The 22342-nt window shown below is 45.6% G+C and overlaps 1 protein-coding gene across 1 annotated transcript in view; it reads left to right on the forward strand.

Moving 5' to 3' along the window:
- ERN1 (endoplasmic reticulum to nucleus signaling 1) overlaps positions 1-22342 on the forward strand; it is a 95050-nt gene that overhangs the window by 37204 nt on the left and 35504 nt on the right. Inside the window, exons 3-6 of the mRNA XM_008271709.5 lie at positions 13805-13838; positions 14823-14895; positions 19309-19381; positions 21537-21659. Coding sequence (XP_008269931.3) covers positions 13805-13838; positions 14823-14895; positions 19309-19381; positions 21537-21659 — 303 coding nt within the window. The remainder of the gene's footprint in view (positions 1-13804; positions 13839-14822; positions 14896-19308; positions 19382-21536; positions 21660-22342) is intronic.

The raw sequence follows: 22342 nt of genomic DNA on the forward strand, positions 1-22342 counted from the left end.
CATTTGACCTTAGGCTTGCATCTGGCTGCCTTGTTTTCTCCCATCACTTACTCTGTGGCTCATTATTTTCATAAGCACACAGAGTGTGTTTCCTTTCTTAATAAAGTGTTCTGAGACAGTATTCTACCTGGAAAAATATTGGTGTATGTCAGAAGGTCATCTTGTCAGTTCAGTAGCAAACCTGGTTACCGCCAGTTGGTGGTAACCAATGGGGTACCACGGGCATCCTGCCTCACTAGTGTGGGCCCTGCCTAGGTCAGCCAGAATCTTAAGGACCAGCTCTCTCTGGAGCAAGTACCACAAGAAGACTGCAGAGCTGGCTTTGGGCATTGCTTCATGGGCTCCAAGAACGTCATCTGTACTGTGTCTCCTTCATGTGTTCTTAAAACACATGGAAGCAGAGTTCCTTAAATTTCAGCAGTTCCTATTTTGATAAAAATCAACAAGTCAGAAAAGGACTGAGAGAAACATTTTAGCTGTTGAATTGCTAAGGCCTGGCTCTTGGTTTCAGCGTTCCTAGGCACGACGTCTACCCTGAGCCACTTCATTCTTCTGCTTTATTTTTCTCTGTATGTATTTCTTTTAACATTAAATATTTATTTATTTTCATTTACTTGAAAGGCAGAGAGGCAAAGACAGAGACAGAGCTTCCATCTGCTGGTTCATTCCCCAAATGCTCAAAGCAGCCAGGGGTGGGCCAGGCTGAAGCCAAGAGCCTGGGACTCAGTCTGGGTTTCACACGTGGGTGGCCAGGTCCCAAGCACTTCAGCTACCTTTTGCTGCCTCCCAGGATGTATTAGCAGGAAGTTGGATCAGAAGTGAGTGTCTGGGGCCAGCGCCATGGTGTAGCGGGCTAGACCTCCACCTGTAGTGCCAGCATCCCATATGGGTGCCAGTTTGAGTCCTGGCTGCTCCTCTTCCTCTCTGCTTCTGTCCAGGAAAGCAGCAGAAGATGGCCCAAGTACTTGGGCCCCTGCACCCGTGTGGGAGACGGGAAGAAGCTCCTGGCTCCTGGCTTTGGATCAGCCCAGCTCTGGCTATTGTGGCCATTTAGGGAGTGAACTAGCCAATGGAAGACCTCTCTCTCTGTCTCTGCCTCTCAAATAAATAAATTAAAATAAATTAAAAAAAAAAAAAGAGTATCCAGGACTCAAACTGGCACATAGATTTAGGATGCAGGCACCCCACGTGGTAGCTTAATGTGTGCTACAATACCCACCCCAGCCTGCATTGTTTTTAAGTTAACCTTCTCTTGAATTTTCATTTCCGTGTGTAGCCTCAGCTATATCCAGCAAAACTGTGCTGTCTTGTTTGTTAGTCACACATACAATTCAATCTGTTCTGTCTTGTAAATTAGAACTGAAAGAATTTGCCCTTTTTCTTCATATGTATCTACTGTATGGGACACAAAGAAGAAAAAGGGAGACCATGTCCCCAAGGAGCCACAGGCTGATAGGGAGAGAAGAGAAGTACACAGAACTTCAGCACAGAGCAGAGTTCTAAGATCACCTAAGAGAGGTACTAATACTGTGCTGTGAGCCCACACCCATCTGAAGGCTGTGGTATTGGTGGTGAGCCTTGGTGGCTGAACTGAGTTTCAGTTGGGAGTGAGGCCTAGGAAAGAGCAAAGGAAGCAGCAGTTCTGGGTGCAGGGACTGGCCCCGTCAGCAGGAGCCTGGTGATATTTTGGAGGGGGAGAGGGAGGGAGGGAGAGAGGACCACAGGGTAGGTGAGCCTTACTGATACAACAGGAAGTTGACAGCCATTAACATGCGTAAGCAGGTGAGTGACTCAACCAGTGCTCCATTTTCAGATGAATCCAGCAGTGTGGGAGATGAGAGACAGGAAAGCAACCTGAGAAGGGGCCAGGGGAAGGGCAGGCATGGAAAGGATGAGAGGTGTGCCAGAAGCCGGGGTAGAATCCAGTGACCTGATTGGGGGGGGGGGGGGGCAGTTAAAAGACCCATAAAGAGAGTATTCGAGAATTCTGATGTTAAAGTCTAGTAATTCAAGTATTGTTTGTTTATAAGCCTCATTGTTTTTCTTAGCATCAACTGAATTTTTAAATTTAAATTCAGCTCTTGATACCAATAACCTCAATTTATATTTCTGTATAAAGATGAGTGATGGTAATGCATGAACACCTGAAGTTTTCAAATTAGTCTTGTGGTTCTAACCAAAGATTTCAAAATCAATATTACTAAACTGTTAATATGTCGATAGATTATAAAGGTATCCAGAGAGACTGTTCTAGACCCTGAGAACGCAACAAGTGAACAAAACAGGCAAAATCCTTGCTCTTATCGATCTTTCATTCTAGTGGGGAAACGGCAGGAAGGAAATTTCTTAGTGGTGATAGGCACTGTGGAGAACGAAGTGGGGAAGTGGAATGGGCAGTACCGGGGTGAGGGTGTGTGTGTGTGTGTGTGTGTGTGTGGATGTGTGTGTGTGTGTGTGTGTTGGGGCCTGCAGTTTTAAACAAGGAAGGCTTCCGTGAGAAGGTGTTGTTTGAGTAAGATCTTAGGGAGGCCAGGCCGTCTTCCAGGCCAAAGGCATGGTGGGGGTGTCCTTGGCACGGCAGAGGAGAGCAGAGAAGTGGTTGTGGTTACAGTGGAGTGTCGGAGGCGAGATCAGCTCCGAGAGGTAATGGGACTAGCCAGATAGGGCAGGAGGGACCCAGGACTCCCTTTGCACAGTATTTATTATAAAGGTGCCCCTCTTACTGTCCTGAAACAAAATTTATAGACAATAACCTACATATACACACAGTTTCCGGAAGAAACCAATTGCTCCCTAGTAATCTAAACCCGATGCACTAGGAAAGTAATTTTTAATCACACATACATAATTTAATATATAAATGCCCAGGCATGTGCTGACACTCCACCTGAGAGTGAATGCAGACAGGAACAAATGCAGGCTGGAATACCACCGTGCCGATGGTGATGGGATTCCCAAGTTGGTGAATGATCCTGGTCGTGTTCCAGACAAAAGTACAGCCGCACCTGACTTACATATACTTACATTCCAAGAAAATTCAGTGCATGCAGCTGTGAAAAGTACTTTTGTGCTTATGTGTAAAACAGGTTGAAGGTTTGGGTAATTTTTAAAGGTTTTTGGCTGTGTCTGGCAGAACATCAGAGCAGGTCCATATGTGGAATAATCTTCAGTTGTCTCTGGCCCCCCATACTTAGTGCCTGAATCATACTGCAGTCCCACTGACCACCAGGAAGTTCTCTCTCTTCCTAAGTACTTTTGCTAGTGAGCTGTGCCCTCCCCAGGGGCCATTGTAAAGATATTATCAGCCATTGGAAGAATTTGAGCAGAGGAGAGCTCCATGCCTGGTGTTACAGAATGAGTGTTTGTGTCTCCCTCCCTTCAAACTCCTATGTTGAATCCCTAACCCCTAAATGGTTCTGGAGGTGGGGACCCTTTGGGAGGCAGTCAGGAAGATGGGGTTGCCATGATAGGATTAGTGCCCTTATGAGAGACGCAGGAGAGACCAGATCTGCTCCGTGGCTGAATCATGAGAAGGTGCCAACAAGCCAGGAAGAGAGCCCTCAACAGAATGCAGCCGTGCTGGTGCCCTGAGCTCAGAAGTCCCAGGCTCCAGGACCGTGAGAAATAAATTTCTGTTGTTGGATCACCTGTGCCTCCCCAAGCCTGTGGTATTTCACTGTGGTAATGTTAGTGTAGCTCCCTGGCTTCCAGTGTACAGGATCAGCAGGAACGTGTTGAGACTGAACTGTTGGGCCAGGAGGAAGTTGGGAGGCGAGGCAAGAGTCTGCTACACCCGTCCAGGCAAGGAAGGACCCTGGAGTGTGCCTGAGTTGCGACATGAGGAGTCAAAGTCAAATGGAAGAAACTTGCTGATGCGAACAGATGACCTTTAATTCATCAAACTGAGGTTCTTCAGAATATATACTTGTGACTTCATTTCATGGTTTCCTAATTTACTTTTTTCAGGAACCAACAAACTAGGACTATTTTTGTTTGCTTGTTTTACTTTCCACCGTGGTTTTGACAGGTTTTTGTTTTTGTTTTTGTTTTTATTCCTCAGCTAACCATGTATTGCTGCTTCCAGAAATGGAGGTTCTTTGTGAGTCAAAGTATGCCTTGTAGAGAAAATGATCTTGCTTTCCAGGCTGGACTTGAATGGTGACATTTCACGTTGTGCAGATCTCTCTAAGCCTGGTTTTTCTGTGATTCTGTAATTCTGGTAACGTCACAGCCATCCTTTTCTCTGACGTTTCACCAGTGAATAGGCTGGAGTGTGTTTCGTGTCTGCAATGCAAACCAAGAGTGGCACCGTGACGTTTGGTGTTAGATTGGCTTTACAAAGCTGCTGTGGTTTGGTGTGTTGAGAGGATTTTCTTTAGTATTTCTTGAAGGAAATACTAGTTATTGTTGATTTTTTTGGTTTGTCTGTAATTGACATATAATAATTGTATATATTGGGGCCGGTGCTGTGGCCTAGTTAGTAAAAGCACCACCTGCGTGCTAGCATCCCATATGGGCGCTGGTTTGGGTCCTGCAGCCCCACTTCTAATCCAGCTCTCTACTGTGGCCTGGGAAAGCAGTAGAAGATGGCCCAAGTCCTTGGATCCCTGCATCCATGAGGGAGACCTGGAAGAACCTCCAGGCTCCTGGCTTTGGATCAGCCTACCTCCGGCCATTGCAGCTATTTGGGGAGTGAACGAGTGGATGGAAGACATCTCTCTTTGCCTCTTCTTAGAGTTACAGAGAGGCAGAGAGAGAGAGAGAGAGAGAGAGAGGTAGAGACAGAGAGAGAGGTCTTCCATCCGCTGGTTTACTCCCAGATGGCTGCATTGGCTGGAGCTGAGCCAATCCAAAGTCAGGAGCCAGGAGCTTCTTCCCCAGACAAGCACTGGCAAACTCATTTGGTTTCTTAAAATTTTACAAGTTGAAATCATACAGTAAGTACTCTTTTGTATCTGCCTTCTTTCTCTTTGAATAATGATTTTGCTGATTATGTTATCACATTTTTCTCTTTTTTTAAATTGTTGAAAAGTATTCCCCTGTACAGATATATCACAGTTTGTTTATTTACTTCTTTTTTTTTTTTTTTTTTTAAACAAGATTTATTTATTTAGTTGAAAGGCAGAGTTATGGGGCAAGGAGGGGAGGAGACAGACAGAGAAATCTTCCATCCACTGATTCACTCCCAAATGGCTGCAACGGCAAGAGCTGGGCCATTCCGAAGCTAGGAATAAGGAGCTTCTTCTGGGTCTCCCACATGGGTGCAGGGGCCCAAGCAGTTGGGCCATCCTCCACTGCTTTCCCAGGTACATTAGCAGGGAGCTGGATCAGAAGTGGAACAACCAGAACTCAAATCAGTGCCCATAATGGGATGCTGGTGCCACAGGCAGCAGCTTTACCCACTATGCCAGAGCGCAGCCCCTCTATTTACCTTTTGATAGATATTTGGGTTATTTCCATTTTTTTGGCCATCATGAATAAAGCTGCTATCAACATTGTGATTATTCTCTAATTGGACTTGTTTTCATTCCACTTGAGAAAATATCTAAGGAGTAGAATGAATGGCTGAGTCCTACTGGTCACAGGGTAGGGGAAATCTATACCCAGAGTGAAGGACCCCATCAGAGCTATCACAGGCTTCCTGAAGACAAGTCTGCCTGCAGGCAGGGGAGCCATGGTGTGATAAGTCAGCTACACAGAGAAACATCTGCCAAGAGGTCAACCAGAATTTAACTAACTGCTCTGGGCAGATTGTTTTCCATGTAGGAAGAAATCAGATTCTTTTGATTACAGAAGCACAAGAACAGGTTGCTCACTTTTCTGGAGCTCAGAGAGCCTTGTAAGATCATTGTCTTCTCTTCCCCAGATGAGCAATGGGATTTCTGGAACGCACTGCTTCTCCTGTGGAATCTAGATGAGCCCTGGTTTTATTGCCCTCTTCTACTTCACTCTTATTTCCAACCCCCATCTGACACTTATGTGACCGCCACACCCCCAACATTTAAAACCAGCTTCCTCTCTCACTGAAAGACTTCTCTGTTCTCTGGCACAACTAAGATGCCATGGTACAGTTAGAAATTCTCCAAACTGGGCCCTTCTAAATGATCTGAAACGTTCTGGGATGGCCCTTTAGAAAGGTATCTAAGGATCAAAGGACCACAGATGAAGTCCCAACTTCTTTTGTGTTCTCTAAGCCTCCCCGTATACCAAATACTAACTTTTTTCTCCCTCTCCCTCTGGAGGAGTCAGACAATCAGCTATTGGCTATTATCTGTTGAGATTTACTGTACTCGTCTCAAAGACACGTGTTGAACATCTGCTATCAGCACGTTTCACTGTTACGTGCTGTGTGAGATAAAGACAGGAGCTGATACTTCAGCTTATAAAGCTACTCTGAGACAAACAGTACACCATGAACTCCTCTAAAATACGTGGTGTGCGCCACAGGATTTCCTGGGTGAGGGCTAGAATACTCAAGGCAGAAACGTTTCACACAGGCAGCTGACCCAGAGCAGAGAGAGACTGGACGACCTGACGAGGGGAACACAGACCCAGGCCTGGCAAGGGTGAAGTGTTCCCACGAGAGACAACACAAAGGCTGCCTTGGGGCTGGTGCTGTGGTATAGCGGGTAAAGCTGCTGCCTGTAGTGCCGGCATTCCATATGGGCGCTGGTTCAAGTCCTGGCTGCTCCACTTCTGATCCCGCTCTCTGCTATGGCCTGGGATAGCGGTAGAAGATGGCCCAAGGCCTTGGGCCCCTGCACCACGTGGGAGAGCTGGAAGAAGCTCTTCTCTAGAAAAAGGAGTCTCCTAATGACGTTGGCCCGGCCAGCCGCACCTGCATGACAGATCTACACAGATGAGCATGCCTGCCTTCAGCAGCACTCAGAAGCCTGGGTTTTGGAGAAGAGATTATCAGGTAGAACCTGCATTGAAGGTTGATGGAGCAAAACTGCTGGATTATAAACAGTGATCGACAGGGGATATCCAGGCTGGGTGGGATTTAAAGTAGGGAAATTAGCATTTATTAATTGCTCCTTTGAACAGGTACCTTGAGCACCTCCTATGTGCCAGACATGTTTTAGATGTTGGGAATGTAGCAGATAACAAAAGATAAACCCCAGCATCATGGAACTCACAGTAGCTGGAGTCAGACATTAAACAATGGATAATAAAATATACAGTGCTTTAGAGGTGGGAAGTTATATAGAGGAAAATTAAGCAGAGGGGCTGGCACTGTGGTGCAGTGGGTTAAAGCCCCGGCCTGCAGCTCTGACATTCCCAATGGGCAGCTGCTCCACTTCCAATCCCAGTTCCCTGCTAATGTGCCTGGGAAAGCAGTGGAGCATGGCCCAAGTCCTTGGGCCCCGGCACCCACGTGGGAGACCCAGGAGAAGCTCCCAGTTTTGAATCGGCTCAGCTCCAACCGTTGCAGCCATTTAGGGAGTGAACCAGCAGATGGAAGACCTCTATCTCCCTGTCTCTACCTCTCTCTGTAACTGTCTTTCAAATAAATAAAACAAATCTTAAAAAAAAAAAAAAAAAAAAGAAAGAAAGAAAAAGAAAGAAAACTAAGCAGAGAAGATTAGGAAATCCTGGGGGGTAGGAGGTGGCTATGGAAGACCCCTCTGAGATTGTAACATTTGGAAGGATTTGAGGAATACAAGGAGGCCAATGTAACTTTAAAAGTGAGCAAGAAGTAATGGGAGATTGTTAGAGAATGACGGGTAAGAGGGGGCGCTCGGGTGGGATTTGTAGGCCACTCTACTGAGTGAGATAGAGAGCCACCAAAGGATTCTTCTGAGTGACAGAGAAATATAATCGGATTTTCCTTTAAAAAGATCACTCTTCTCTGTGTCAAGGCAGTGACTTACAGTCTTGACAAAAATTTAGTCCTTATCTCATGCACACAGAGAGATGCTCAATGGGCTTGATGTAATTATCTCTCTTTTTTTTTTTCTTTAGTGATGAGGACATTGAGGCTCATAGAGATTAAGTAACTTTGGCAAAGCCCCAGAGCCACTCAGATGGCAATTGGTAAAGCCAGGACTTTTTTCTTTTTGAAGGGAAGACAGAGAAAGGGTGCAAGCTTTCACATCTGCTGGTTCATTTCTCAGATGCCCAAAACGGCAGGATCCAGGTCTCCCATGTTGGTGGCAGGAACCTGTTACTTGAGCTGTCTTTGCTGCCTCCCAAGGTCTGCCTTGGTGGGAAGTGGCATCTGGAATCAGAGCCAGGGATTGAACCCTAGGATGCAGGAATTGCTATACTCACTGCCTGTTCTCCAGAGCCAGGATTTAGACTTAGGTTTGTCTGATTCCAAAGGCAGTGTTGACTAGGAGAAATAGGAGGGCTTGAAAGACAAAGGATTCCAAGATGTTGAGAGGCTAATGGGAGTAGCAAAGAGAATGATAAAGCAGAGTTTGAGAGTTGATGGCATGAGATAGGAAGCCATAGGTGTCAGTACCGTTTGAATTTTGGCCATGATGATGGAGAATGGTGGTTCTATTAACAAAATAGGTTAGTCAAGAGCAGATGCCAGTCTGACTGCAAAGATGGAGGGAGTGATGTGGACAAGTAGAGGCTGAGGTGCTGGTAGGAAACAGTAAAAATGTGCAGTTGATTCAGAGAGAAAAGCTCAAGAGATGGGGGACTTCACATCCCCACCGTGTGACCAGAGTTGATGCTATAAAATTGGGTGTGCTCTCCAAGAGACAGAAGAGAGGCTGAGAGGAGAACCTGGAGAGGTTCCTCCAGGTCTGGAGTAGAGAATGTGGACAAAAACTCACTTCTTTTGGAGAAGAAATGTTTACAGTCTTGTTCTTGTGTACTTGTCGTTTCTGCTCAGGTTTACAGGAGGAGTAGATCGGCGCAGTACAGTGGCAGTGAGTGTGTGTTAACCTGCGCAGAGTGTTGGCTTTTCCGTTTCAGGCCTGGGCTGGCCATGCTAGGGGAAGGTGTGGAGTCCACTGACTCCTCCCAGGGAGCAAAGAGCAGGTGTGTTTCTTCTCCCTGTCAATTCTGGGAGACCAGATGTTGATTTTAGCTGTACTTTTCCCATATCTTCACCTGATAACCTCACCTTTACCTTGAATAATAACCATTTTACACTTGTGAAGGAACTCTTGCATCCTTTTTTTCCCCCCCTGAAAGTAAAATGGCTTGGTGAGTGTGGCTTTTATTCTCCCGGGCTGTGTACAGGCAGAGTGCCTTGTTTCACAGCAGTATTTGCTCATAGCCTTACAGTTAGGTTGTTGCTTTTCACGCGACTGAAAACTTTTTTTAAAGCAAGAATCTTGCCTGAAACCAGTTCTCATTATTAAATAAAAACAACCACCTTTTCATGTTGATCTCAGATGATGCTTTTTGGTTTTATTTTGCTGGTTTTCCGGAGATTTTTATCTTCAACTTTCGTGAATGTGGAAAATTTCCATCGTATGTGCAGACAATAGAAGAACAGCTCCCTGTGTTCTCGTTTTCCTTCACAGCCCACAGCAGTCTGCCACTTCTTCTTTTTTATTTTTTTAACCTGTCCCCCTACATTATTTTCTGTAGCATTTTAAAGTAAATCTTGGATTCGGATGATTCAAGAAGAAAGCTGCCTGCAGACTGGATTGTTGTGGGGCCTCAGAGGCTGAGTGGTCCGTGCTCCTGTCTTGATGGCTGTCCGTCTGTCTGGCCTGCACTTGGCAGAGGCTGGTTTGCTGAGTAAGTGAGGAATGCAAGGCCGATCTGAGGCCCTCCTGTTGGAGTTTGTCCGCTCTGTAGCCAGGAAAAAGCATGGATCTTAAACCCCGATGCAGTTGTCTTGGGAATCTTTCCTTGTCTCCTGCCTGTCCTGTGTCTTAGCTGGAACCTGTCTGGTGCAGGACACATCTTGGAACCGAAGGCCTCAGTGTCAGGTGACCACCAAATAAACTGTGGGACACCAAAAAAATCTGCATCTGTAGAGAAGTCCATGACACTGAGCAAATACTGTATGGCAGAGATTAGATTATGGACAGGCATTAAAATCCTGTTGTTCTCTATGTCTCTATGTTCTCTATGTAGACATAGAAAAATGCAAGGATTGACAGTACCTTTTTTTTTTTTTTTTTAATTTGAAAGGCAGAATTAGAGCAGGAGAGATAGAGAAATCTTCCATCTACTGGTTCACTCCCCTAAATGGCCACAATGGCCAGGGCTGGGCCAGGCAAAAGGCAGGAACTTCACCAGGGTCTCCCACATGGGTACAGGGGCCCAAGGACTTGGACCATCTTCTACTACATTCCTAGGCCCATTAGCAGGGAGCTGGATTGGAAGTGGAGCAGCCAGGACTTGAATTGGTACCCATTTAGGATGTAGGCATTGCAGGTGGCAGCTTAACCAGTTACACCATAATGCCAGCCCCAGGAGTACCTTCTTCTTTTTTTTTTTTTTTTAAGATTTATTTTATTTATTTAAAAGAGTTACAGAGAGAGGTAGAGACACAGAGAGAGGTCTTCCATCTGCTGGTTCACTCCCCAGATGGCTGCAATGGCCAAAGCTGTGCCAATCCGAAGCCAGGAGCCAGTTTTTTCCAGGTCTGCCACGTGGGTGTAGGAGCCCAAGCACTTGGGCCATCTTCTACTGCTTTCCCAGGCCACAGCAGAGAGCTGGATCGGAAGAGGAGCAGCTGGGACTCGAACCGGCGCCCATATGGGATGCCTGTGCTTCAGGCCAGGGCTTTAACCTGCTGCGCCACAGCTCTGGCCCCAGCAGTACCTTCTTAATTTGTGTTTAACTGTCATATCTTTAACAAAAAAGGTGCCCTTTTTATTGCTCTGTTTTCTTTAGAATATGACATTCCTGCTTTTTCTGGCGTGTCTGGCTTCAGGGCTGCACTGAAGTAACTGGGTTATAATTGCCCCTTGACTAGTTTGTTTCAGTAAAATGAATGTCGTGTGCCTTATTTCCTGTCTCTTGCATCAGTCTGTTTGTGAGAGCCTACTGAGAGGTGATTAATGGGAAAGATAAACATATGCTTACTGACTGAAAGTTCATCCTGTTTCCTGAAGCATTTTTGGTTTAGTGGTGTTTGTTGCCCACAGACCACATATGGTGTGTCTGCCTCTATTGTTGTGAACACTGTGTGCCTTTGTGTTGGAGCTGGCTTTTAAAGCAGAGTCAACATATGATAAGGCTTGCACGGTTTTCCTTCACCTGAGATCCCAAGTGACTAGAAGGATTGGACAGCTGCCTGTCACCGTAAGCAGAGCCCATAGGATCTGGAACTCTACGTACAGAAATCCTCTTAGATGGTTTTCCGTCTTCCCCCGAGCTGTGAAGTTGTCCAAAGCATGATTGTGTAGTCTGTGAGCTTCAGACTGCTTGGAGTAGCTCAGCATGAGCAGTCTGGTGCCTGTGGATTCCTGATGTTACAGCACAGTGCTGTCCTGTTCCGGCCCTGTTACCTCCACTGCTGTCCATCCCTGCCAGTCAGGAGCTTTCTCTTGATGTGCCCAGGTGAATAATCTAAGGAGGGAAAAGTCAGCCATTTGTACTTGCTGCAAATATCAATTTGAATTGGAGGGAGAAAAAAAAAAAAAAACCACCACAACTTTCTCCCAATTTAGAAAGTAACGCTCACGTAGAAATTTTTGGAAATATAGAGAAGGTAGGAGGAGTTGTTTATATTTCCAACAAAGATAACTTACTACAATTAGCATTTTTGGCCTTTCTGTCTAGTTTTTTTTTTTTTTTTTTTTAGTGCACTGAAGCTTAGTTGCATTAATTTAATCCTATCTACAATGTTATCCTTTCTCCTGAACATAATAGTGTAAAGATTTGTACATGTTTTGAAGTGTATTGGTACTTCTAGAAGCCTTAATTTTCTGCTAAGGAGACATTTTATAATTTAACAATAATTGGTTAGACCATTGTTATGCCACTGTGAACATCTTTGTACAAAAAACATTTTCTGCATATTTACGCTAAATTTTACAGAAATGAAATTGATGGATTGAAGGCAGTCAGAGGGAATGAATACTTTGAAGGGTCTGTTGCCATAGACTGCTCCAAAGGGGTGTATCCATTTACTATTCAACAAAAATCAGTTTTTTGCTTAAGATTTGTTTATTTATTTGAAAGGCACAGTTACAGAGAGAGAGACAGAGAGACATCTTCCATCTGCTGGTTCATTCCCCAGATGGCCACAATGACCAGAGCTTGGTGGATTCAAAGTCAGGAGCCAGGAGCTTCTTTTGGGCCCAAGCACTTGGACCATCTTCCACTGCTTTCTCAGTCACATGAGTAGGGTTGGAAGTGGAGCAGCTGGGACTGGATCCAGCGCCCATATGAGATGCAGGCACCACAGTTGGCAGTTTCTCCAGCTGTGCCACAGCTCTGGCCTCCAAAATCCATTCTTCTGGAACAGTTTTGCTTTTCCTGTTGGGGATATATAGTATTCCAGTTATCTGACAAGATAATGATTTAGGAATTAGAAGACATTGAGGGGCCGGTGCTGTGGCTCACTTGGTTAATCCTCTGCCTGCATCCCATGTGGGCGCCGGGTTCTAGTCCCGCTGCTCCTCTTCCAGTCCAGCTCTTTATTGTGGCCTGGGAGGGCAGTGGAGGATGGCCCGGGTGCTTGGGCCCCTGCACCCACATGGGAAACCAGGAGAAGCACCTGGCTCCTGGCTTTGGATCCGCATAGCGCCGACCTTAGCGGCCATTTGGGGAGTGAACCAACGGAAAGGAAGACCTTTATCTCTGTCTCTCTCTCTCACTGTCTGTAACTCTACCTGTCAAATAAATAAATAAAAATCTTAAAAAGAGAAGACATTGATATGCCTTTTAGTAAAGTTATGTGCTTGTTCACTGTGAATTGTGACTAGTTTTTCCTTCTGCCTATTTCCCAGGTTATATACAAGTTTCTTTTTTTTTTTCATTTTATTTTAGCATTTATTTATTTTAGGTTGCAGTAAAAATATGAAAATATCAAATGATGTAAAGTGATCATTTTCAGTAAAAGGCACAGTCGAACATATTATAAAGAAAATTTGTTTTCTTTAGTTTACAATTATACAATATGAGTAAACGTTTTTAAAAACATACTATTTCACATTAATGCCTCAGTAGTGAACGATAAGTTTATTATGACTAAATTTATAGATTCCTATGTCACATAAACAAAATCACAAAAATTAAATGTCTTGTCAAACATTCTTAAATGTATGCTAATCTTTTTTCAAGCATATGCAAGTTCCCTTGACAACGGTTCTATCCTGGTCTCAGTGGCAATCATAAATGTTTGCATTTGGTTCTTTGTACATGTGTTTTCTTTTTTAAAAAAGATTCTGTTTTTAGTTATTTGAAAGGCAGAATGACAGAGGGAGAAACAGGGAGAGAGAGAGAGCATGTGCAGAAGAGCAAGAGAGAGACACCTTCCGTCTGCTAGGTCACTCCCCAAAAGGTTACAGCAGCTGGGGTTGGGCCAGACAGAAACCAAGAGCCAAGAGCTCCCACAGGCATGGCAGAGACCCAAGTACTTGGCCGTGCTCCACTGCTTTCCAAGGTGCATTAGCAGGGAGCTGGATCAGAAGTAGAGCAGCCAGGACTTGAACTGGTGCTGTGATAAGAGAAGGCCGACATCTCAAGCAGCGGCTCAACCCACTGCGCCACAGTGCCGGCCCCTGTGCGTGTGTTTCCTAAAACGCCTCCACGTGTGTTGTCTCGCAGGTCAGCCTCCTTTCTAGGTACATTTCATGACTTGGCCCGGGAAGCCTTTGGGAATTTTGACACTTGAGAATCTGTCTGATGATGCCTTTGTTGTTCTTTTGCACAGATCCAGTCCTGCAGGTCCCAACACATGTGGAAGAGTAAGTTTTCTGATTTTCTCAGTATTTCCCATGAATTCATTGTCTCAGTCATTGAATCAACATTGATAGTGGTAGTTACTGGGAGTACCTCAATGTGTAACTTAAGGCATCACAGGAATGGGTGAGCCATCTAAAACCTTACGGGTGCTGTGATAGACTCCATTCGGGGAGGAGGCAGCCAGTTCCTTGGGAGAGGACAGTCATATTGAAAGGCCCTATTTAAGATGAAACTGAAGTTGACTTTTGAACTTGAACTTCCAAAATCCTCAGGACAACTGGATCTCTCCCTCTTTGCTGTGTACTCATTGGAGGGAAGAGGTGAATGTGACCTGCTGCTGGAGTATGTGTATTGGAGTACACGTAGGACGGCATCAGTTGCAGCCTCAAATGGTGGTGAACCTAAGTAGAGGCAGCTTTCAGCAGGGGGGTCTTAGGGGCCTGTGGCTGCAGTTCAGCAGGTTAATTATACAAGATACCACCTCACGTCCACTTTGCAGGAATCTACCGACAGAGACCTTGAGCCTTCTCCTTGGCAGGCTCTCCAGTGTCAAGCTCTCAGCCTACCTTTATTAATAAATCCCAGTTAAAAAATAAATGCTTGTTGAAACTAAAGGTAGATATACTCTACCTGTTTATGTACTGTGTAATGCTATTAATTGTTGAAGGTCTATACACAATTGTCATGGATTGAAAAGTAGACCTGCTGGCTCCTTTCCACTTACTTTACCTCCATTCATAGTATTTTGAAGCAATAATGATTTATTCTCCCATGGACTTGTATGATTTTTTCCTTTGGAGCTTGCTTTTCTTTACTCAGGTATAGTATATAGCACCTTAGGGTTTTTTATTTATCTGTGACTGAAGCAAATTGTCTTCTAGACCTACACACAACCCACCCTTGCCCCTCCCCTGTCGTGGCTTTGATATTTTGTTCTGTGCTCTGGGCTATAATTTTTCAGTGATACTTAACTATTTAATCTCTAGGCCTGCATTCCTCCCAGATCCTAATGATGGCAGCCTGTATACACTTGGAGGCAAGAATAATGAAGGCCTGACAGTGAGTATATTTAGTTCTTGTGGATATTTTAGAGGTCTAGACCAGCAGTCCTTAACTATTTATGTGGTGAGATCACCTTGGAGTTTGAAAAACAGACTTCCTGGGATTCTGGTTCAGCTCTCCTGGGGTAGGGCCTTGGTATGAGTGTCTTCAGAGCTTCCTACTTGAGCTTTTAAATGTCAGCCAGAGCTCGGAAACACAGGCCGAGACCACAGATTCTCACAGCCCAGGCAGCACACTCCCTACAGCAACAGGCTTTGCTGTGACTAGTGACCCTCAATTTGGGAGGGAAGCCGTGGGTTGAAGCACCGTCTCCAGGGTGGGTGTTTGGCGCAGCAGTTAAGATGCCATTTGGGGGCTGGCGCCGCGGCTCACTAGGCTAATCCTCCGCCTTGTGGCGCCGGCACACCGGGTTCTAGTCCCGGTCAGGGCACCAGATTCTGTCCCGGTTGCCCCTCTTCCAGGCCAGCTCTCTGCTGTGGCCCGGGAAGGCAGTGGAGGATGGCCCAAGTACTTGGGCCCTACACCCCAAGGGAGACCAGGATAAGTACCTGGCTCCTGCCATCGGATCAGCGCGGTGCGCCGGCTGCAGCATGCCATCCGCGGCTGCCATTGGAGAGTGAACCAACACAAAGGAAGACCTTTCTCTCTGTCTCTCTCTCTCACTGTCCACTCTGCCTGTCAAAAAAAAAAAAAAAAAAAGATGCCATTTGGGAAGTCTGCATCCCACATCAGAGTGCTGGGTCCAGGTGCTGGCTCCACTCTCAGTTCCAGCTTCCTGGGAGGCGGCAGATGATGACTCAAGTAGCTGGGCCCCTGCACCCACGTGGGAGACCCGGAAGAAGCTCCTGGCTCCTGGCTTCAGATAGGTGCAGCTCTGGCTGCTGTGGCCATCTGGGGAGTGAACCAGCAGATGGAAAACCTCTCTCTCTCTCTGCCTCTCCTCTCTCTGTGTAACTCTGACTTTCAAATAACTAAATAAATCTTTTTTAAAAAATAAGAAAAAGAAAAAAATTTTGATTCCTACTTTGCACCATACACATGAAAATCAGTTACAGATAGATCGTTTATCTAGATTTAAAATGCAAAATCATAAAAGTTCAAAGAAAATAGTAGTGGATGGGGCTGGCGCTGCGGCTCAATAGGCTAATCCTCCACCTTGCGGCGCTGGCACATCGAGTTCTAGTCCCAGTTGGGGCACTGGATTCTGTCCCCGTTGCCCCTCTTCCAGGCCAGCTCTCTGCTGTGGCCCAAGAAGGCAGTGGAGGATGGCCCAAGTGCTTGGGCCCTGCACCCCATGAGAAACCAGGAGAAGCACCTGGCTCCTGCCATCAGATCAGCGCAGTGCGCCGGCTGCAACGCATTGGCTGCGGTGGCCATTGGAGAGTGAACCAACGGCAAAGGAAGACCTTTCTCTCTGTCTCTCTCTCTCTCTCACTGTCCACTCTGCCTGTCAAAAAAAAAAAAAAAAAAAAGTAGTTGAGGGGCTGGCACTGTGCTGGCATCTCATAACGGGTGCCAGTTTGAGTCCTGGCTGCTCCGCTTCCAGTCTAGCTCCCCTTTAATGTGCCTGGAAAAGCAGCAGAAGATGGCCCAAATACCTGGGCCCCTGCACCCATGTGGGAGACCTGGCAGAAGCTCCTGGCTCCTGGCTTTGAATCAGCCCAGCTCCAGCCATTGCAGCCATTTGAGGAATGAACCAATAGATGGAAGATCTCTCTCTCTCTCTCTCTCTCTTTTTCTGTCTGTCTCTCTCTCTCTCTGTAGCTCTGCCTTCAAATAAGTAAAAGTAAACCTTTAAAAAAAATAGTGGGACAGTTTTATGACCTTAGAGTAGGTAAAGATTTCTTAAATAGGATATTTTTAAAAACTTAACACTAACCATAAATTTAGGGAAAAGTTGATATAATGATTATATTAAATGTATGACTTTTTCTTCAATAAGAGGCCACAAAGTATTTGCAGTCCAGATATCTAACCAAGGATTCATATTCAGAATATATGAATTAAAAAAAAAGCCCAACAGAGTAACAGGAGAGGATATCCCGATGGTCAGTGCACATATGAAAAGGTGCACAGCTTTGTGAATTTCAGAAGAGCAAGTTAATATCACAGTGCCATCCTGCTACCCACTGTCTCAGGCTGCCAGCCGTCAGAATGGTGAACAGAGCAGTAGGAAAAGAAAACCGTGTCAGCAGGGATGTGTAGCATCTGGGGCTCCTTCGCTGCGGGTGAAGTACAAATGGGTCCAGCTGGTTTGGAAAACTGTTGGCCGTTTATAGGAAAGTCCTCGAGAGCCTGAGCCACCCTTCAAGGTGATTACCCAACAGAAATGCATGTCCGAAGAGACTTCAAAAAGTTCATGGAAAAATGGAATTGAAAAAGTTGAGTTAATAATTGTTATACTTAATAGATATTTTGCAATTAAAAGATAATTATACATCTATGACTATACACATTTTAGATCTGTCTCACAAGCATAGTGTTGAACAAAACAGGATAGACAAAACAGGCTACCCACTGAATGATTCATTTATATAAAGCAAAAAAACAGGAAAAACTTGTCCATGCTGTTTTGAGCTTAGGATAATAGTTACCCCGGAGAGTGATGGCTAGGAAAGGAGAAACGAAGGGGCTTCCAGAGTGCTACAAATGCTCTGCTGCTTTATCCGGCTGCTGGCCCCGTGGGTCCATTCACTCTGCAGAGATTAGCTGAGCTGTGTGATTCTGAGGGCTTTTCTGTTTGTGTTCTGCTGCCATAGAAAGTTGAAAAAGCCTGCAAGGGACTCTGATGTGCAAACCAAAGATGAGAACCAATGTAAGTGGATTGTGTCCTCTGATGCGGGTATTTTAAAATAATTTTATAAATGTCTAGGACTGAAAGAGATGGGAGAAAGGGCAAGCCTGTGTCGAGCTGTGGCCTCTTCCCCGCCAGCCTTTCTCTTCACAGCTTCCTCTCCAGTGATAGACTCCATTTCTTAAACACTTTGCTGGAAACTGTTGAGTGACGTGTGTAAGTCATGTCATTTGGTGTTGTCTGCATCCCTGGAGGTGTTAGCCCCATGTTAGTGGTGTGGAAATTGAGCCTGGAGTCACCAGGAAATGTGCACATTCATGCTGGATGCTGGAGTGGGGACTTAAGCAGGCCTGACTCCCAAAGGATGCTTGCCCTTAGCCACTGCCTGCTCTCCTTCCTTGGTTGTGGTTTAGCTCCAGAAACAACATGTTTCCTGGCTTTGGCCTTGAACCTGGAGAACTGTGGCAGTGCCCAGCCAAGACCACAGGACTCCAAACCGGAAGAATTTGCAGGGACCTTCTGGTTCTCACAGACACCTGGCAGAAACCCAGTCCTTACAGCCTCTCTGGCACTTCTCTTCCAAAGCTCAAGTTTGAATGTTGGGATGATGGAAAAACCCAAATCATTGATTAGCATTAAAATTCTGTTGTGAAAGCTAGAGAAAAATCTTTTCCTACTTGGAGGAAAGGGTAACAGTGTAGTAGAAACCTGGAGTTTCTGTAAAAGCATGTATCTTTAGAACAGTTTCGAGAACACAGAATGTTCCAGAAATAAAGTATACTGAAACAAACATTGACCAAAAAGGTCTTGTCAGATGTCAGCTGCAGACTGAGGAGAGTCAGCTTTATGATGAGATGCAGTTGAAACACTTGGATTCCTTTGAGTTTCTTTTCCTGGCATCTACCATAACTTCCTTTTTAAAACTGAAAGCCTCCATTTTCTTCTCTTTTACAGTAGAGAATTATTTACTGAAGAAAGCATCAAAACTTCTTTTTCCTCCTCAAACTTTTGTGTTGTCCATGTCCTGATGACTTCCGCTTTCCCTCAAAGCTCAAGGCTGGGTAGCAAGATGGTTTATCTTCGTGTTCGTGTCCTGGCTTCTTCCCACTCTAACAGTTGTGTCATTTTCCTCAGCCTGGCCATCTCTGGGTAGCAAGATGGTTTATCTTCCGTGTTTGTCTCTTGGCTTCTTCCCACTCTAACAAGTTGTGTCATTTTCCTCAGCCCAGCCATCCCCGGGCCAGTGCTCACTTGTCTCCCACCTTTAGGGTTTCAAAGACTGTGTAAGTCGCTGTATTTGTTCAGTCTTTCCAGAAAAGGCTTGTGTCACCCCTGGAAAGTGCTCCAGGCCGGAGACCTGGGGAGGCCTCCACATCTCTTGTCAAGTAAACAAATTAGAGTTTAAAGAGCACAGTGACTTGGGAGCTCAGGGCTTATTGGAATTTTGTGGAAGCCTAGCATAGCCACCGGCCAAACCTGGTTTCTAATTAGTAAAACTCCCATCTGCCAAAGGCTTCTCTCTTTTTAGCAGAATTTGGTAACGAGAAAGACTGCCCAATAATTGGAATCATTGCACAAGATCTGGTTAACTCGTTTCTCCTTTTTTTTCTTTAAAGAAACTTCCCTTTACAATCCCGGAGTTGGTACAGGCATCCCCGTGCCGAAGTTCCGACGGCATCCTTTACATGGGTAAGGCTCCCTGTTTTCAGCACTGAAACTTGTATCTCTTTGACAATGAATCCTGGAACCTGCAGAAGTGGCCTGTGGTGATGGACGATGCCAACACCCTGGCCTGGGAAAGGCCTTTCTTACCGTGGTTGTGCTGCGAGTGCTGCTCATGCTAGGATCGGCTGATCAATTGAGAAGGGGTCCCCCAGCCTTGGAGAAGAAGTGACACCATTAATATTGTTACTCACTTAGCAAGCTTTCAGCTGCTCTGTTGACCTGCTCCTGTGATTTCGACATTGCGACATACACAGCTGCAACTGGATGAAACTTAGTGAATACAATAGTCTGAGCCAAGAAAGGGAAGCCAGGCTCTGCCTATTAATTATAGAGCTTTCTTAGTATTTCCTGCTATCAGAATATTTGGTAGAAACAGCACTTAACAGCTTGCCTAGATAAGCAGCCTTCATACCTATGGGGCCACAGCTTTCAAAGCGTCAGATCACCTGCTTTTCTTTTACCATGTTGCTGCCAAAATGTCAATAAAAATGCATTTGTAGCACAAAGGAGACCTCTGTTTATCTTGAAATCAGAGGAGTAATAATAGCCTGTATTTATGTAGCAGCTTTTTTTTTTTTTTTTTAAAGGAACTGAAAGTGCTTATTGCCTGTTCACGTCTCAGCAGCTTTAAGTGTCGTCTGGGTCTCAGGTGCAGGCCGGCTTTTGAGTTTTTGCTAAGGACGTTGGGGCTCTTGCTCCCATCCCCTTCAGAATGAGGAACCCCAGCCTAGAGATTCCGCGGAAGTGGTCAGCACAGGCTTTCTCTTGCCTCTTGGCCGTTCCGTGGGCTCATCCATGTCCCTGGTTCCTATCTGGTCTTCCAGCTTTTGCCGGTGATTCATCACTTAAACTCTGCTTAGGATATTGTGTTTCCATCATCTCTGTGTGTTGCCCCTAAAGAGAGTTCATTAAGCATATTTAAGAGCATGAAGGTTGCTCGGTCCATCCATTAAAGTGGTAGCTAGGCCGTGCAGGCTGCACAGATCCTTGAAATAACCAGGTATGTGTCATGCCAGATAGGAAGGGCTCACAGACCCAGCGGTTTGGTGACATTTCTGCTCTATCTGCAGATCTAATCATGTTAAGATTTTATCATTGAGAACAGAGATACAATCCGCAGACAAGCTGTACACATGTGAATAGGCTTGCATGCTGAACCTGTTAGAACTAAGTGTATGTAGCTTTGGCAGATTCTAGTGTCCAGTGACCTTCCCCCAGCATCTCAATTTTCTGCTTCCAAGAGTCCCTGGAAGTAGGAAACTTTTCCAGTAAGTTAGGAAGACCTGGGTGGTGAGAGACCATGCCATCCAAAACAGAAATACACACATCACCGTGAGTATGTCAGCCTTGGGGTCAGAGGCCTGCACTCCTGACCACCACTGTCAGGAAGTGCTGGAGTATATACCATGGATACATATGCTGTGGGTTTTCCTAATTGTGTTGTTTGGCTGTGTGTCCAGCTGTTCATATCTTTTAGTCAGCAGACTGAGGTAAGGAGAATGGCTTGTGACCGGGGAGTAACTTACTGGCTGTGGACAGAGGCTGAGATAACTTTGGCCTCATTAGCATCAGGTTGCAGTGGACCGGTCACAGGTACTAGCTAATTATACTTACAAACAGTAACTGTAGAGCCTATTCACAAGTGAGCTAATTAGTAGGATGTTGAGAAATATGAATGATGGTTACCAGGGAGATGAAGCCCTGGGTACATTTCTGTTTGTTTTCATTCTAGTCCGTGGGAAAAGGCTTGCCCTTTACAGACAAAACTTCATATTTAGGACCACTAGTCAAAGCAATAAAGGCTAACTTGAAAGTTTAGAGGATCTTAAAAAAAAAAAAAAAGCTGTAATTAGGCTCATTAGGTCTAGAGAGAGCTTAATTCTATGATTAGGTTATTAAATTATTAGAAGACCCAGTAGCCCAAGAAGTTTTATGATCTCCACATTACTGTTTACATTGTGGCTTTCAGAGCATCGTAGAAATATCTTCAGTTTCCTAAGAATTGCAGGTCCATCCCTCTCAGAACAGAACATCTTGGCTGCTTGTTTGTCAGTGATATTTATTTATTACACCCACATAGGATGGGTGTAAACAACAGGGTGTCCTTGTGATCTGCCAGGTAAAAAGCAGGACATCTGGTACGTCATCGATCTCCTGACCGGGGAAAAGCAGCAGACTTTGTCATCGGCCTTTGCAGACAGTCTCTGTCCATCAACTTCACTTCTGTATCTTGGGCGAACAGGTAAGAAGTAAACCTTTCTCGGGTTTAACTTGCCCGTCCACAAAGGACCTTAAGAAGCTTCCCCGCTGGTCTCTGCCTCCAGAGCTACCTTCTCCAAACACAGGTCTGATCACGCCATTCCCTCTCCTCCTGCACCCCGCTTCGAATTTATTTATTTATTTACTTGAAAGCAGAGTGGCAGAGAGGGAGAGACAGATGGAGATCTTCCATCTGCTGATTGATTCCCTAGATGGCTGCAACAGCTGGGACCAGGTAAGGCCAGGAGTCTGGAACTCCATCCATCCGGATGGCAGGGGCTGAAGTACTTAGGCCATCCCCCGCAGCTTTCCCAGGCATTTTCGCAGGGGTCTGGATCTGAGGCGGTTAAGACCTTTCACCAGCCCCCTTATTGGCCAAGGGATTTGTGGGGAGCAATCCGGACTGGACTAAGTTACTGGAATTAAGACTTATTCTATGCATCTGCTCTCCCACAATATGGCGCTGGGAGAGGAGAAAACAGCTTCTACCCAGCTGCCTCCAGTTCAACCAATAAACAGCAGGACTTGCTCCTGATTGGAGGAGAGCAGCGTACTCGGCGTGTGGGCAGCCGAGTTGGGATTGGCAGAGGAGGACTATAAAGGAGGAGAGAGACGGCATGCACCAGGAACATCTAAGGGGAACATCTAGCTGAAGGAACACCTGTG

This window comes from Oryctolagus cuniculus, chromosome 17, assembly GCF_051225735.1.
Source record: "Oryctolagus cuniculus isolate XC-2025 breed Fujian yellow rabbit chromosome 17, ASM5122573v1, whole genome shotgun sequence".
Taxonomy (NCBI): Eukaryota; Metazoa; Chordata; class Mammalia; order Lagomorpha; family Leporidae; genus Oryctolagus; species Oryctolagus cuniculus.